Genomic DNA, 14,681 nt, shown 5'->3' with positions numbered 1-14,681 from the left:
GTTCTTCTTTATGGCTGACTAAAGAACACATTATACACACTTAACGCATAAGCATGCTCAGAGTTTCTTTGAATGTGGGCTACAAAGGGTAGAAAGGGAAGACCTATTCTTTGCAGCAGTGTATACACATGCCTTAAAACAAAACAAACACAGACACACAGAGAGAGGAATATTCACATTTCCACAGTTACTGGTTTAAGTCATTCTGCACTGCTTTATAGCACCACTAGAGATCATTTTGCTGAGACATAAAAAACCCCAAGCAAATCAAGTAAATATTTTTATTTACATAACTAGAATTCTAGAAAAACGCAGCATGTACATCAATTCGTAAGATTATGTTCAACTAAGAAATACTGTAACTCTTGTTTTAGACCACAGTGGTTGGGAGGAGAGAGGAAGGAGAGTCTGTGATCCCATTTTCCACTGATTCATTTTCCAAGTAAGAAAAAAAATTCTAAAGAGAACTCCAGCTTCCTTAAAAATAGCAGCATGAAGTTCAAAGATAGTTGTGAGGAAACTGTAAACTAGGAGCTGGAGTTATATTAAAAAAGGGGAAAAAAAAAGACAGGTATAAAATATCCCTAGTCCTGCACGTTGTATTTGTGCGTTGGGTGTGGTGAAGTTCCACGAAGCAATTAGGAAGCAAAGACACGAGGCTTGCCTTCAACAGAAGGCAAGTGGTGCTTGTGTTTGTAATTCAGCCAACAGTTTAAAAGCTGCAGCAGAGTTCTCCTATGAAGCAACTGGTGTAAATGGCTATGGCTCATTAAATCATGTCAGAAGAATCCTACTCTTCTCTCCCCTCAAGAACAGACATATTATAACATTAAGTGTCACTACTGAAGCAAACAATAGTTGTGCAGCTGCAATGATTTTTGTGCTCTTTCTCCTTCCCCTCTAAACAGATCAAGTGTTTGGTTGAGATCTTATTCACCTTCAAGTTTTTGAAGCAGGAAAAGCCTACAGGAACAAGAAGTAACATACTTATTTTCTACTGAAAGTCAAATTTAAAAAAAAACCAAAAACAAAAAAACTTTGAAATTGCAGACTAAAGACTAAAACCTAGTATTGTAAGAATTTATAATCTGTGCATTTACACACTTGTGTTATGTCCAAGGATAAAAAGCAGTTTGAAAGTGCTCTTTTAGAGCAAACATTGCTATAATTACTGACCAATTCAACCATGTTGTAAGCATAAAATAAATGCCTCTAGAACAACTGGCTTTCCAAAGGTTATGTGCTGGTTTTGGCTGTGATAGGGTTAATTTTCTTCACAGTAGACAGCATAAGGCTATGTTTTGGATTTGTGCTGAAAATACTTGATAATACAGGGACATTTTAGTTACTACAGTGCTTACAGAGTTGAGGCCTTTTCTGCATCTCACCCCACCCCACCAGTGAGGAGGCTGGGGGTGCTCAAGAAGTTATGAGGGGACACGGTTGGGACAGCTGACCCCAACTGGCCAAACGGATATCCCATACCGTATGGTGTCATGCTCAGCATGTAAAGCTGGGGGAAGAAGGAGGAAGGGGGTAATGATTGGAGTGATGGCATTTGTCTTCTTGAGTCACTGTTACACATGACAGAGGCCTGCTTTCCTGGACATGGCTGAGCACCTGCCTGCCCACGGGAAGTGGTGAATTAATTCCTTGCTTTGCTTTGCCTGTGTGTGCAGCTTTTGCTTTACTGTCTATCTCAACCCACAAGTTTTCTCCCTTTTACCCTTCCGATTTTCTCCTGCAACCCACCGGGGGGAGTAGGAGAGCAGCTGTGTGGTGCTTGGTTGCTGGTTAGGGTTAAACCACAACGGTGATGTTTTGTTTTCATGATGAACAATAACAATAAATTAACATCTTGCTCTGAAAAGGGAAACTGCCTGACAGCCAGGCTCGGTGACGTCACTGGTAAAGCTTCTGAGCAAGCTCCATACCACTGATATCCAAATAATGTCGAAAAATTGTTGATGGAGGTATTTCTGCCAATATGGGTGGCAAAATCCCGACCATTATTCTTGTCAAACAGATGCAAGTTGGGTTTTTTTGGTAGGTTGTCTGGGTTTTTTTGTTTGGGTTTGTTGCTGTTGTTTTTTAATATAACTGAATTAAATGAATAAACGGGAGTTTATTCACTTGCCAAAAAACCCAGTGACATTTTGTGTTCTTATGTGAGTCAGCAGATTTCAGAGACTTTTTTGAAAATGTCCTTTCATAGTTTCCTTACAAAGGCAGGCTGTGGAATCTAGCATTTACTACTGCTCAGTTCTTCATTTTGCAAACTGTGTCACTCACCTACTGTTTGCCTGCACCCAGAGTTAAAATTTCTAGAAAGTATATGCATATAATCTGGATTTAAAATGCTAACGCAAATGATGCACTTGGATTTTCCTAATTTCACAATATTTTTAGCCTGTTTGAAGTTCCCCCTACATGAATACTTTCATATATATTTTATATAATATACATATCTGTTTATACTCTGAATAGACACTGACAAGCATTTTGGATATGAAAATGATGTTAAAAGCACCTGTTTCACTGACAAACCCACATACGATGAACCGCCACCTATTTCTAGGTTTAAAAAGACAACACTCCTCCCACCCAGCATTTTTGTCTATCAAAGTATTGAAGTGATTTAGCAGAGTTGTATTCTTTTAAAACATTGGAACAAGCTGGAAAAATCTGCAATAGCACAAGCACATTTTAGCACCAAGACAATTGAAAAGGATTACTGTATTCTGGATGCAGCAATCTGTACCGAACATCTGAAAACCTTAATCACAAAACAGTGCTTTCCAAACAGTGAACATATGCACATTTGCAAAACAATAAAAGCATGGTTCAAAGCTGTATCTATGAACAGTACTGAGGAGAGAATAATCCTATTTCTTGAAGCATGGAGCAGCCTATGCTGCAACTACTAAATCACTGGTTATAGTGACTAGCGCTTGAACAGAAGCAAAGCACACACAAAGAGAGAGAGAGAGAGAGAGATATTTAGAAGTGGAATATGAGAAAGTTTCAGGGCAAACCTGAAGCCCCTCTTTAAAATGTCTGTATTTACTGCCTGTTTAATCGACCTGTTTGCATCTCTCCATTTATATTCTTCTGTAAGTATTTATAAACATTACCTTCCACTGTTTTTCTTCCACCATGATGATGCATAACACCCACACTATACAAATTAAAACCCAAGAATCTGTCCCTTACAAACTCGGGGTGCAGCGTAAGTTAGAAAATTCTGCCAACTCTAGCTTTTGTTAGAAAATGTAGTTTCTCTCCATGCTGACAACTGGTACCTGCAGTTCTGTTCACTGCATGGGAGATTCACCTCACCTAACCTTAGAAGCCTAGGTCAGCTAAAACCCATGGGCAAAAGTGTACTAACTCGCCTCAGCCTCCCTATAAAACCAGTGAGGAACACAGGCAATTTTAGGACAGCATTCCTACTTTAAATAGCATGAGATGAGTCACAACAACAACAAAAAATAAACCCCCTTATTGCACTCCCTGCCTAAAAGTGATTCGAGAAGCTGTCCACACCAAAGTCATCTGAAGTTAGATAAGGTGTATCTCCCTTAAGTGCCAAAAAATAATCTTTCTATATCTACAAACTGACCCATTCAGCTGACCGTTCAGACTAGTCAACTGGTTTCTTTGTTGCTTCCCTAGTTCTACAAGTCACTGTGAAACATCAGAACCATAGAAGCAACAGAGAAACTGTTAAAAACAACCTTCAGTTTAACCTTGGTATAAGTAGTAATGGAAAGAACTAGCAGAGCTGTCTTTTCATCAGGAGTAACAGCAGTAAGAGTCCCGAGATCACTTGTTTCAGCGAAGGTCAAAGCGATCTGGATCAGCTCTGTTCATCCTTTTCCCCCGTCTTTAAGCAGGAAGAGCCTGTGCTGCTTCCTTCCCCCAGATCTTGTATTGAAAGGGTAAATGCCACTGAGCTTCTGTAAGAAGTGCATGTGTGTGCATTAACTTGGGGGACACAGTAGTGCAAAGTACTGCTGAAGATTGCCCACAGGAGAAAAAGCCACAGAAAATATTACACCTATATAAGCAAGAACACCCACAATTAAAGTCAACAATACAAAGATCCTTAAGAAACATATGTTTAAGAGAGATCTTCCATGCTACTCCAGAAGCATGAAAAGTACTTCCAAAACTGCTTGACTTACTCACCCTCTTCTGTCTCTCCCCTTCTCAGTATTTTCACGTTTGCTTACTAGACATCACTGCACAACAATTACTGACACTGAGGTTCCTGAATAAAACCACGTGCAGTGTTTAAAAACATTTTTATCATTGAGATACTGTTGATCTCCTCCCTCCTACCCATCCGCTCCCTGCTCATTCATTCACTATCAGAACTGACTGGAAAAGAAATTATGCTCTTGTGTTAGAAACACCTCCCTCCAACACTAACAGAACTCAACAACAATATTTATGTTTTAGGAGGTAAAAGACCAAGTAATCATGGAGGTAAGAGAATAGCTATTGACATGTTATTTCACAGTCTTCATTTTGGTGGCATATTCCCCTGACATATCATCCTTATTTTCATGTAACAGACAGAAGCAGAAAAGCACTGGGGACAATTTGCTCTACTCGTTCTTAAGCTCCTAAAGTGAGTAAGTCCATAAACTACCACAGCATATGAACCGATGCAACAGCTAAAGGCTTCTTTGGTTTCTACTATGCCAACACACGTTCAGGCAATTCTGTACCTGAATAAGGGTTTCAGATAGGTGTTAAACAGTTTAATGTATTCATCTAGGTCAAGACAAAAGATCAAAGCCTACCTCTTGTCACAGGTAAGAAATCTCTCACTAATTATTTCTTATTTTCCCTTTTGAGAGAAGCATTCTGAAGGCCTCGATCTCTCCTTATTGACTCAACAGGAATCAGAATAAACAGTGAAGGCACAAATGTGTAACTCCTACTGCCAGAACAATATCCATCTTTTCTCCTCTGAAGAGGAAAGAACATGGCTGCCCTTAAAAAAAACCCTCAATTTGGCAAATGTCCCAATTTTCAAGAAGGGTAAGAATGAAGACCCTGGTAATTACAGGCCTGTCAGTCTCGCCTCAGTGCCTGGTAAAATTATGGATAAAGTTATTCTTGAAGTTATTGTAAAACACTTGAGAGAATGAAGTCATTGGTCATAGCCAGCACGGGTTCATGAGGGGAAAGTCCTGCCAACTTAATTTCCTTTTAAGACAAGGTCACCTATCTCGTTGACCAAGGGAAGCCAGTAGATGTGGCATTTTTTGACCTTAGCAAAGCTTCTGATATTGTCTCTCACAGCATCCTTCTAGATAAACTGCCCAGCACAGAGCTAGACAAATCCATAATACACTGGGTAAGCAATTGGCTGATGGGTTGGGCTCAAAAGGTTATAGTAAATGGAGTTATACGAGAGGCTGGTGGCCAGTCACCAGTGGGGTTCCTCACAGCTCAATTTTAGGGCCAGTGCTCTTTAACGCTTTTATAAATGATCTGGATGCAGGAATCAAAAGTTCATTAAGTAAGTTTGCCAATGATACTAAACTAGGAGAAGTTGTGGACTCCCTCCAGGGTAGAGAGGCCTTACAGAGAGATCTGGATAGATAAGAGTGCTGAGCAGCTGCAACTATATGAAATTTAACAAGAGCAAGTACTGGATTCTCCACCTGGGACAGGGTAATTCTGGTTATACATACAAACTGGGGGACGAGAGGCTGGAGGGCAGCCCCACAGAAGAGATCTGGGGTTTTGGGTTAATGGCAAGTTGAGTATGAGTCAACCGTGTGCCCTGGCAGCCAAAAGAGTCAACTGTGTCCTGGGGTGCACCAAGCAGAGCATAGCCAGTAGATTGAGGGAGGCGATTGTCCCACTCTACATCACACTGGTATAGCCCCACCTCAAGCACTATGTGCAGTTTGGGGCACCTCAATGCAAGAAGGACATCAAGAGTGTGTCCAGAGGAGGGTGACCAAGGTGATGGAAGGTCTTGAAGGCAAGACTTCCAAGGAGCAGCTGAGGTCACTTGGTTTGTTCAGCTTGGAGAAGAGAAGGCTGAGGGGGGACCTCATCGCAGTCTACAACTTCCTCAAGGGGGGTAGTGGAGAAGGGGGTGCTGATCTCTTCTCTCTGGTGACCAGCAATAGAACATGAGGAAATGGAATGAAGTTACATCAAGGGAAGTTCAGATTGGACATTAGGAAAAGGTTCTTTACTGACAGGGTGGTTGGCCACTGCAATGCTCCCCAGGGACATGGTCGTAGCATCAAGCCTATCAGAGTTCAAGGAGTGTCTGGACAATGCTCTTAGTCATACGGTTTAGTTTTAGGTAGTCCTGTGACGAGCATGGACTTGGACTTGATGACCCTTACAGGTCCCTTCCAACTTGAGATACTCTGTGATTCTATAGATTCTCTTCCTCTTTGAAAACTTTGTAGAATTGAGGCTTAGCAACAACAATAAAGGCATGTGAGGTATCTATCGGGTAACAACAAATGTTTCCTTATGAATTCTGCAGGAGTTGCCTCCTCCCACCCCTATTTCCTTAATGACTGTAACTACTCTTGACCCACGTACACTCACAAAGAGCTTTATGTTAAAAGAGACCAAGTGGGACACAAACAATGTACACCTTGTTTCTTGTGCAGGAGAAGAGAGCACATTTCCTAAGTGTTTTCCTGTAAAAGTTGTCTTCTTTCTTCCTATATGCAGCCATGTTTTCCACTGTCATACAAAAGACACCACTGGCAGCAAATCAATTACTTCCCCAAATACAAGGGAAGGGCATGGCCAAGTAAATGTGATCTTTAAATATAAACTCAGAATATATACTAAAACTTGTGACACCCTGTTCTATATAAACTGTTTTATCTGCTCTAGAGCGAGTAACCAGCATCTTGAAGGTTTCTTTGATGCAAAACCAAAATTGACTTAGCTGCATAAAGAAAACAAATACCATTTGAAGGTAACCTTTGTTGGTTTTACCAAAATTTCTCACATTTATATAAAAGATACTGACTTAGCTGCTTCCATTACCACTCCTTTAGGTACTAGTATTTTTATTGAGTGAATTTTCAATTTTGTTAAATACTGTAACTTACAGAAAGTTAGTAATGCAAAGACAATAAACTAATGAAAAAATATTCCTGTGACACTGTACCTTATTGAGTTTGCCAAGGGAAGATATAAGATCTGCCCATTCACTTGACGATTCAAAGTTTCTTAAAGCTTTCTCAATTGCTGAAGAATAATTTCTGTATCTGTAATCGCCAAGTAACTCCTGCTCTTCTGGATCCATCTTCGGTTCTCATAGCAAGGTGAAATTTCCTGGTAAACTAAAACATGCACACAGTTACAAAAGGTAACCTGCATTTAAATTCTGGCAAACCTAAAGTACTGCAAGATAATAATAAATATGTAGAAGCACTGACAGATCACAATAAACAGGTTATCTGATCAAGTTTCAACACAAAGTTAAAAATAATTTAACAGGCATGACTCCAACTCCTCACTGCCTATTTTAGAAGTTTTACAGTCACATTTTCCTGTTTATGAAACATGTTTTTTGCTTCCACAATAACAAAGGAAAGGAATATAAAGTCTCATTATAAACAGTCGAATTGCTGACAAGGAGTTAGGGAGAAGTAAATAGTTTTCATAACTTATCACCTGTTTCAAAAGGTTACCTGTAGCCGTGGAATGTGAAACATTTCATATCAAAATTCAGCTTTCCAGAGGAATCCCATTAAAGGGCCTCTCAGACCACACCAGAAGGAGCCCTCAGAACTCTGCATCTCAACTTGTCTGCAGCAGATGCGCAAGTACAAGACTAAGCTGCTGTGCCAAAGCGTCAAGGCACACATTCAAATATTCCTTTATTTCACCAAAGAGTATCCATCTATTTTTACCGAGGAAAAATAAGCTATTCAGACCTGATTTTCTCATATTCTGTAACACATTTAGATTAAAAAAGCAAAACACACCTGTTCTAGAAAAATAGGAAACAGGCATGGCTGGATTTTATGCACTGAAAAATCATACCTTCACTCCTATGCTGGCTATGACACTAGTTTTCCTGTTAGCTAATATATAAATATTCTTCTAGAGAGATGCTTAGATTTAGGAATACCAGGTTTAAGTTAATCCATATTAGATCACTGATACAGAAAAGAAAGCATAGTCCTGTAACAAAACATTATAAAATGTTTCTAAAAGATAGCTGCTTTCATTTTTCTACTGTTAGGACTGAAATAATTCTAAGTAGTCTTCTATATTCTTTTAAAGCAGCTCATCTCTCACTGCACTTTGAAAAAAATAACCAACAGAGGAACTGTGTATTGCCCATTAACTTTAATAAACAACAATAACTACATCAAGGTTTTGGTAGCAAACTCTCAGAAATGGAAAAATGCTGGAGGCACCCACAAAAGAGAAAGGATTTTAAAGGCAGGTTTAAGCCACTTTGGCACTCCCGGATAGTAGGATTCAGCCATTGCAAATACAACCACTCAATTTCATCCAACCTAGATCCACCTCTATGGAAAAAAAAGTATTCTCACACAGTGTCGTCAGGTCCATGGTTGGTTGGTTGGTTTGTTTTGCTACAGTAAATGTTTGATTTTCTGTTGCCACCAGAATGTATGTAGTGCTTCTCACAGGAGACAGAGTAAAAAAACCCCACTGCCTTGCCGGGCATAACATTCATCTGGGACACAACTATCCTTGCTCCAACAAAGATTTTTTTAAAAAATGTCAACCCTCCCACAAAACCTAACAAAGCGTCAAACCTGCAGTATACCGTCAGCACAAATTATAAGTAATCTGATATAAACACTGCTCCAAAACAAGCAGAGGAAGAAATTTTCCCTCATCTCACATAAGCACCTTAATCACTGGACTACTGGACGGTATTCATACTCCCTAGAACAAAGCACAAGCTAGGAAGTATCCCAGCAGCTCGCTGCCAAGCTAAGAGTGCTGCCGCTTCCATAAAGAAGAGATTTGCCTGGATCATTTAGAATAGGGCAGCAGTTTTGCGGACAGAACACATCAAATTTCTTCATTCGCAAATGCAATATACCCGCATGAATCCACTTAGAGAAGAGGAATCAATCAAATTACCAATAGCACTTAGAGACGTTCTAAATATTCTATGAAAATCATGTCTTAAAGTATTTTCATAGCATTAAAACCCGGTCTATTAAAGTAAAATCTGATTAGTTTCCAAAAGTAAAACAGAACGTACTATTCGAGGAAAATAACAACCTAATAAAACTTCAGTTGGGGGGTAAAATCGTCTTATTCAGTTCTTAAGACACTTTATTTGGACTTTGCAGTGAAAAGACAGGTGAATAGCGTATTCCCACCCAGAAAGGCAGCGATGGACTTAATGGTTCAGTTTGCATTGATGTTCACATGCCTACGCTGTTAGGTGTCAGCAAGGTTTGAAAAAAACCCAGTAATCTAAATATGGCCAGTCGAGCATGTTTGTGCTTATACATAAATGCAGGAAGATTAAAAGAGTCAGATCGGAAGCCACTTGCCGGTGACCTTCAGGTACATCTTCCAAATGCCGAGTCACAAACTTCCTTAGTGGAGACGTTCACGGTTACTCAATCCGCTTTCAACATCGTCTTAAGGCAGGCTAACGAGGCGGGCGCTCCGCCGCCGACCCCAGGGGACGCGGCGCTGCCTCCCCGGGCTGCGGGGCCTCCGCGGGCAGCCCGCGCCCCGCCGCCGGCTGCTGCTCGCTCCGGAGCGCGTCTGCGGCTCGGCAGGCCGGCGGGGGGAGGGTCGCAGCCCCGCGCCAGGCCCGGCGGCGGCGGGACCGGGGCCCCTCTCTCAGGGCCCGCCCTGCGGGACGGGCGCCCCCGGACACCCCCCTCCGCGGCGAGGCTCCGCCGCGCCTTCCCCCCACCCTCACCTGCCAGGCAGCGGCCGCGCCGCCTGCGGCTGCGGCAGCGGCGGGGCGAGCCCCCCCCCCCCCCCCGGCCGGGCCGCCAACGGCCCCCGCCGCGAAACGGCCCCCGGCGGGTCGCCCCCCGATGCCCGCGCGTCTCCCCCCACCCCACTCACACCCCCGGCCGCGGCGGCACTCTCCTCCCCGCCACCCCCGTACCTGGGACGGGCCCCGCACACCTCCCGGGCTGGCGGCGGCGACGTGTCCCAGCCCGGCGCGGGACGGAACGGGACGGGGGGCAGCACCCCGCAGCCTCTATGGCAACCAGAGGGAGAGGAAAAAAAAATTACAATAAAATAAAAACACCCCAACCCTCCCGCCCTGCGACGGCCGCACCACAGTCGGCAGCTGGGGCGATACCACTGAATACAGCGCGGGGGAGGCGGATGCCCGCGGAGCGGTGCAGGAGGGCTCCGGGTGTCCCCGCCCAGCGGCGGCCGCTCTCCGCGTTGCCCGCTGCCGAGCCGCGGGAGGAGGCTGCCAGCGCCGGTGAGCGCTGCGGCCCGGGGAGGCTCGCCCGCTGCCCCCCCCCGCCGCGGGGAAATGGTACGGCCCGGCGGACGGGCCCGGGCGCCGAGCGCCCCCTGGCGGCGCTGGCCGGGCGGCTCCGCGCTCCCGCCGCGGCGCCCCGGAGCCGTTCCCCGCCCGGCGGGTCGCGCCCGGGCCGCTCCCTCCGCTTGGCGCTGCGGCTTCGGCCGCTCTGCAAACAAGGCGGCGGCTGCGCGGAGCCGCAATCCCGCGTGTCGCATGTGTCCCCCCGCCGCCACCCCTCCCTAAACGCTGGGGCGTCGCCCCGCCGGCCGCGGGTGGGCGCGTCGCTGCGCGGAGCCGGGCAGTGGGGGCTGTTACCGGCTCCTCCAGGCAGAGCAAGTTCAGCGCCTCCCTTACGCCAAGGCCAGCAAAGGCACCTTGAACAGTTTTGCTTCTGTTCTAGCGGGTTTCAGGCACGAAGCGCTTCTGACGGATTTTGTAGACACAGCTTTCGCGGGGGTTCAGTTGTCACATTTGTAGTAGGCTCAAGTTCAATGTAAGAAGCCCTCTGCTCTTTACAAAAGGCTTGAAAGTTAATGTGCTGGATTTTTAGTACTCGAGAAAAAAAAAAAAAAAAGGAACTAGGAAAATACACAAGGAAAGTAAAATGCATTATCATGCCAGACAAGTGTTATACACTGTGAAAACATATAACATATTATTTAACCTTATCTTTCTCTCTCTCTTTTTTTTTTTTTTTTTTTAAACATTCAGGCAGAACATAATCCTAGTAGTTCAAATTACCTGAAAAAAGTCTAGGAAAATCCACCTGTTCAGTTATTCAAGATGAGAGCATCGAAAATGTTAAAGATTTTGATGGATACTCTTTCAGCGATGATCTTCAATAAGTTTTATGTTAATATACTCTTCCATTTTCTTGAGACCACCTGCCTTTCCCCTTCCTTGCTAGATTTAAGCAGTATAATTTGGTATGTTGTTCTTCTAGCTACGGTTACTGGCAGCTCATGAGGCTGCTTTATGGAAGCACGTGCTGGAAGGATGGAAGCAAGATGGGAAGGCAGGAAGGCTTCCACACATGCTTTGTCTCCCCTGTTGTGTACATCTCCAAAATTTGGACCAGACACCAAAAAATCACTGCTGGCCAACTGCAGCACGTGTTACCTCACTATAAAATCTGAGCAGTTCTTCACAAGCTTTCATACAGCCCACGTGGCTCTTGCACATTCCATCTGTTTGGGAAAGTTTGCATCTGCCTGCAGTGCTGAGGTCAGCGTGAATGCCTGAAAGGCTGGGTAACCTCACAAAAATGTGGGAAATTAGTATGACAAAATATAAAAACATTTTGCAGTGATTTACAGCTTTATTACAGATCTGTCGTAATTTTGAAAGTCAAATCTTCAGAAATGGGGTGGTATTAGAGCACGCAGTAAATCAGGTTCTAAATTCAGATGGGGCTGTTCCCTAATACAGTAAATACAGATTTGATCATTTGAATATAACATTTTTTCCTTAGGTATACATGGCAGTAGGTACATATTCAGTACTACGGGCATCAGCATAGCTTATCTTTCTAAACTGGAATGCCATCAATTTAAGTTTCAATTTCTAAATTTTACAGTTTTGTAACTTTCAAGTGTTGCATAGCTTAGTTACTGGAAATGAAGGTTAGTTCTTCTGAATACATGCCCGACAGAGCAAAGGACTCATATTTTTGATGATGTCTTTAACACAAGACATTTATGTCCTAAAATATAGCATGTTACTTAAGATATATTTAAATTAGTTTTGGAGGGTTTGCTATCTTTGCAGAAGTTCTTTTTCTTGCAAATGTGTGTTCCTTGACTGCACCAGCTGCATGTGGGTGCCCAGCTATAGTTGTTTCATTCCAATTTCCACCTAACTTTTGAACCCACTTGCCATTTCTACCACTAGACAAGAGCACTTCCAGCATTTCAAAGAACGAGGCAGTCAGATGGAGGAGAGAGATCCTCCTGGGCTCCTGCTATGCCAGGTCAGGTGCTGGCAGGCACCAGAGAATCTCCTGATGGAGAGGCCGCAGAAGTGCTCAGTCTGCAGAGAAGCTTTGATGAGAACATGCACCAAACCCAACCAACCTCTAGACCAACCCTTTTCCTCTGCTCTGGTGCTCACAAATCTGCTGGTTATCATTCAAAAAGTAACTCTGAAGGCTGTTTTTTCTATCAGAGGTTATGCTAACTCAAAGCATGCCTATAATACTAACTATTCGGGATTCTTTTCAGGAAAAGCCATAAATCAGTTTGTTATGTGCACCATGGCAGCACTGCCCATGCTAAATTCTGGCCCTTGGGATGGGATCAAGTAATAGACTTACTGAAGTAATCACTTCTGGAGACAGCCAGGCTGCATTTCAGTCTAATGAATGTTCACATTAACTTCCACATGATGTTGATATAAATCTGTTTGGTTCAAACTGGAAAAGTCTACTCCAATCATATATCACTTGTCAGATCTTATTTTTTAAAATTATTTTTTAGAAATATCCCTTGCAATTTAAAATACAATATATCTACTACGAAACTATATAGAACTTCTATTATTTACTGAGGGAAGTTTAACAAGTTGCTTGCTTTCAGAATTTATCTCCCTAGTAGAGTCTAAAACAATACATTCAAAAATAAAATACCACCAGAGCCACTACTGCCATATATCCTTGTCCTGGTCCAGCTAGGATAGGGTTAAGTTTCTCCCAAGCAGGGGGAAGGGATCTCCAGCCGGGTTATTCATACCATGCTGAGGTCAGGTCTGGCACGGCAATGCAGGAAGCTTTTTCCTTTGTGGCTTTGGTCCCGGGGAGCAGGCGCGCGGGCTGGCTGTGTCCATTGCGGTATTTCTCTGTGTATCTTTTGTCTTGTTTACTGTTATTACTGTTTATTGTTGTTATCATTGCTACTGTTGTTGTTCAGATTGTTATTTATCACGCTGTTGTATTAAATCTCTTTTTATTTCAACCCCTGAGGTTTGCGCCTTACTTCCAGCCTGAGCAGCTGAAGGTGAGGGAGGGGCAACGGCAATGTGGTCTCTGGCCCCGGCAGGGCCTAAACCAACACAGTCCTCTAAATACTGTGTAACTTCAACCAAACAAAACAGACAAAGCCCATCAGATCAGGGTGCCTGAGCATGTGGGTATGTACCTGAAGAGAATGTAGGATTTTTAAGAGTACTGAGTAACTACAACACTGTATCAGTGAGCAGGGTCCAAAGACAAGACAACAATCCAAACTGGGAAATGTGAAGCTGGGTATTGTCCATTCAGATACAAGTACTATGAACAGCTAACCTTGTGAAGAGATCTATAGATGATGAAAACTGGCCTCCAAGACCAGAACTTTGTCCAGATGACAGTTTTTTACACTGTCAGCTCCGAAATGATGTCTTTGCAGAACAAAAATGAATGCTGAAGAATTTCCATTGTAAAATATCATTATTCCTTCTTTTTTTTTTTTCATTATTTGAGATTAAAAAGCTAAAAACATTCCTATAGCAACGTGAGACAGGAGTTTGAATTATATTCTGCATTTAAGTGTTTTAAGTAATACTGAGTGGCATATATAACAAACTTTCCTGACACATTTTTAGGCTGAGAGCAACCTCGCAGCATTCAAAGTCAGGACATTGCCTACATGTTGGGTTATACTGCTGTAAGAGATGGGTTCAATTAAAGTTATCTATGGACGTAAATGAATTTTCAGGAATTCTTGTCGAGGCTGAGGGGAGACCTCATCACCCTCTACAGCTACCTGAAAGGAGGTTGCAGAGAGCTGGGGATGAGCCTCTTTAACCAAGTAATAAGCGATAGGACAAGAGGTAATGGCCTCAAGTTGCTCCAGGGAAGGTTTAGACTAGATATTAGGAAGCATTTCTTTCCAGAAAGGGTTGTTAGGTGTTGGAATGGGCTGCCCAGGGAGGTGGTGGAGTCCCCATCCCTGGAGGGGTTTAAGAGTTGGGTTGACATAGTGGTGAGGGATGTGGTGTAGTTGGGAACTGTCAGTGTTAGGTCCATGGCTGGATTGGATGATCTTCAAGGTCCTTTCCAACCTAGATGATTCTGTGATTATTTATACAGGAAAACACTTAAATAGGAAATTTAAGGAAACATGTTAAGCTATGTCTATTCTCTTCATTTTTTTAGGTAAACTAACCTCAAACTTTCTAGGCATGTCTATGGTGCAGTTTTGAA

General features: G+C 43.2%; 1 protein-coding gene across 2 annotated transcripts in view; it reads right to left on the bottom strand.

The window, feature by feature from the left end:
• DOP1B (DOP1 leucine zipper like protein B) overlaps nucleotides 1-10,266 on the bottom strand; it is a 52,272-nt gene extending 42,006 nt beyond the window's left edge. For both annotated transcript variants that reach the window (XM_074903584.1, XM_074903594.1), the window contains exons 1-2: nucleotides 10,130-10,266; nucleotides 7,172-7,346 (exon numbers count right to left, since the gene is read on the bottom strand). In XM_074903584.1, coding sequence (XP_074759685.1) covers nucleotides 7,172-7,309 — 138 coding nt within the window. In that variant the 5' untranslated portion in view covers nucleotides 7,310-7,346; nucleotides 10,130-10,266. The remainder of the gene's footprint in view (nucleotides 1-7,171; nucleotides 7,347-10,129) is intronic.
• Between the last annotated feature and the right edge of the window lie 4,415 nt (nucleotides 10,267-14,681).

Source organism: Athene noctua, chromosome 1, assembly GCF_965140245.1.
Source record: "Athene noctua chromosome 1, bAthNoc1.hap1.1, whole genome shotgun sequence".
NCBI lineage: Eukaryota > Metazoa > Chordata > Aves > Strigiformes > Strigidae > Athene > Athene noctua.
The sequence above is the reverse complement of the archived record's forward strand: the minus strand, read 5'-3'. Positions and strand labels throughout refer to the sequence as shown.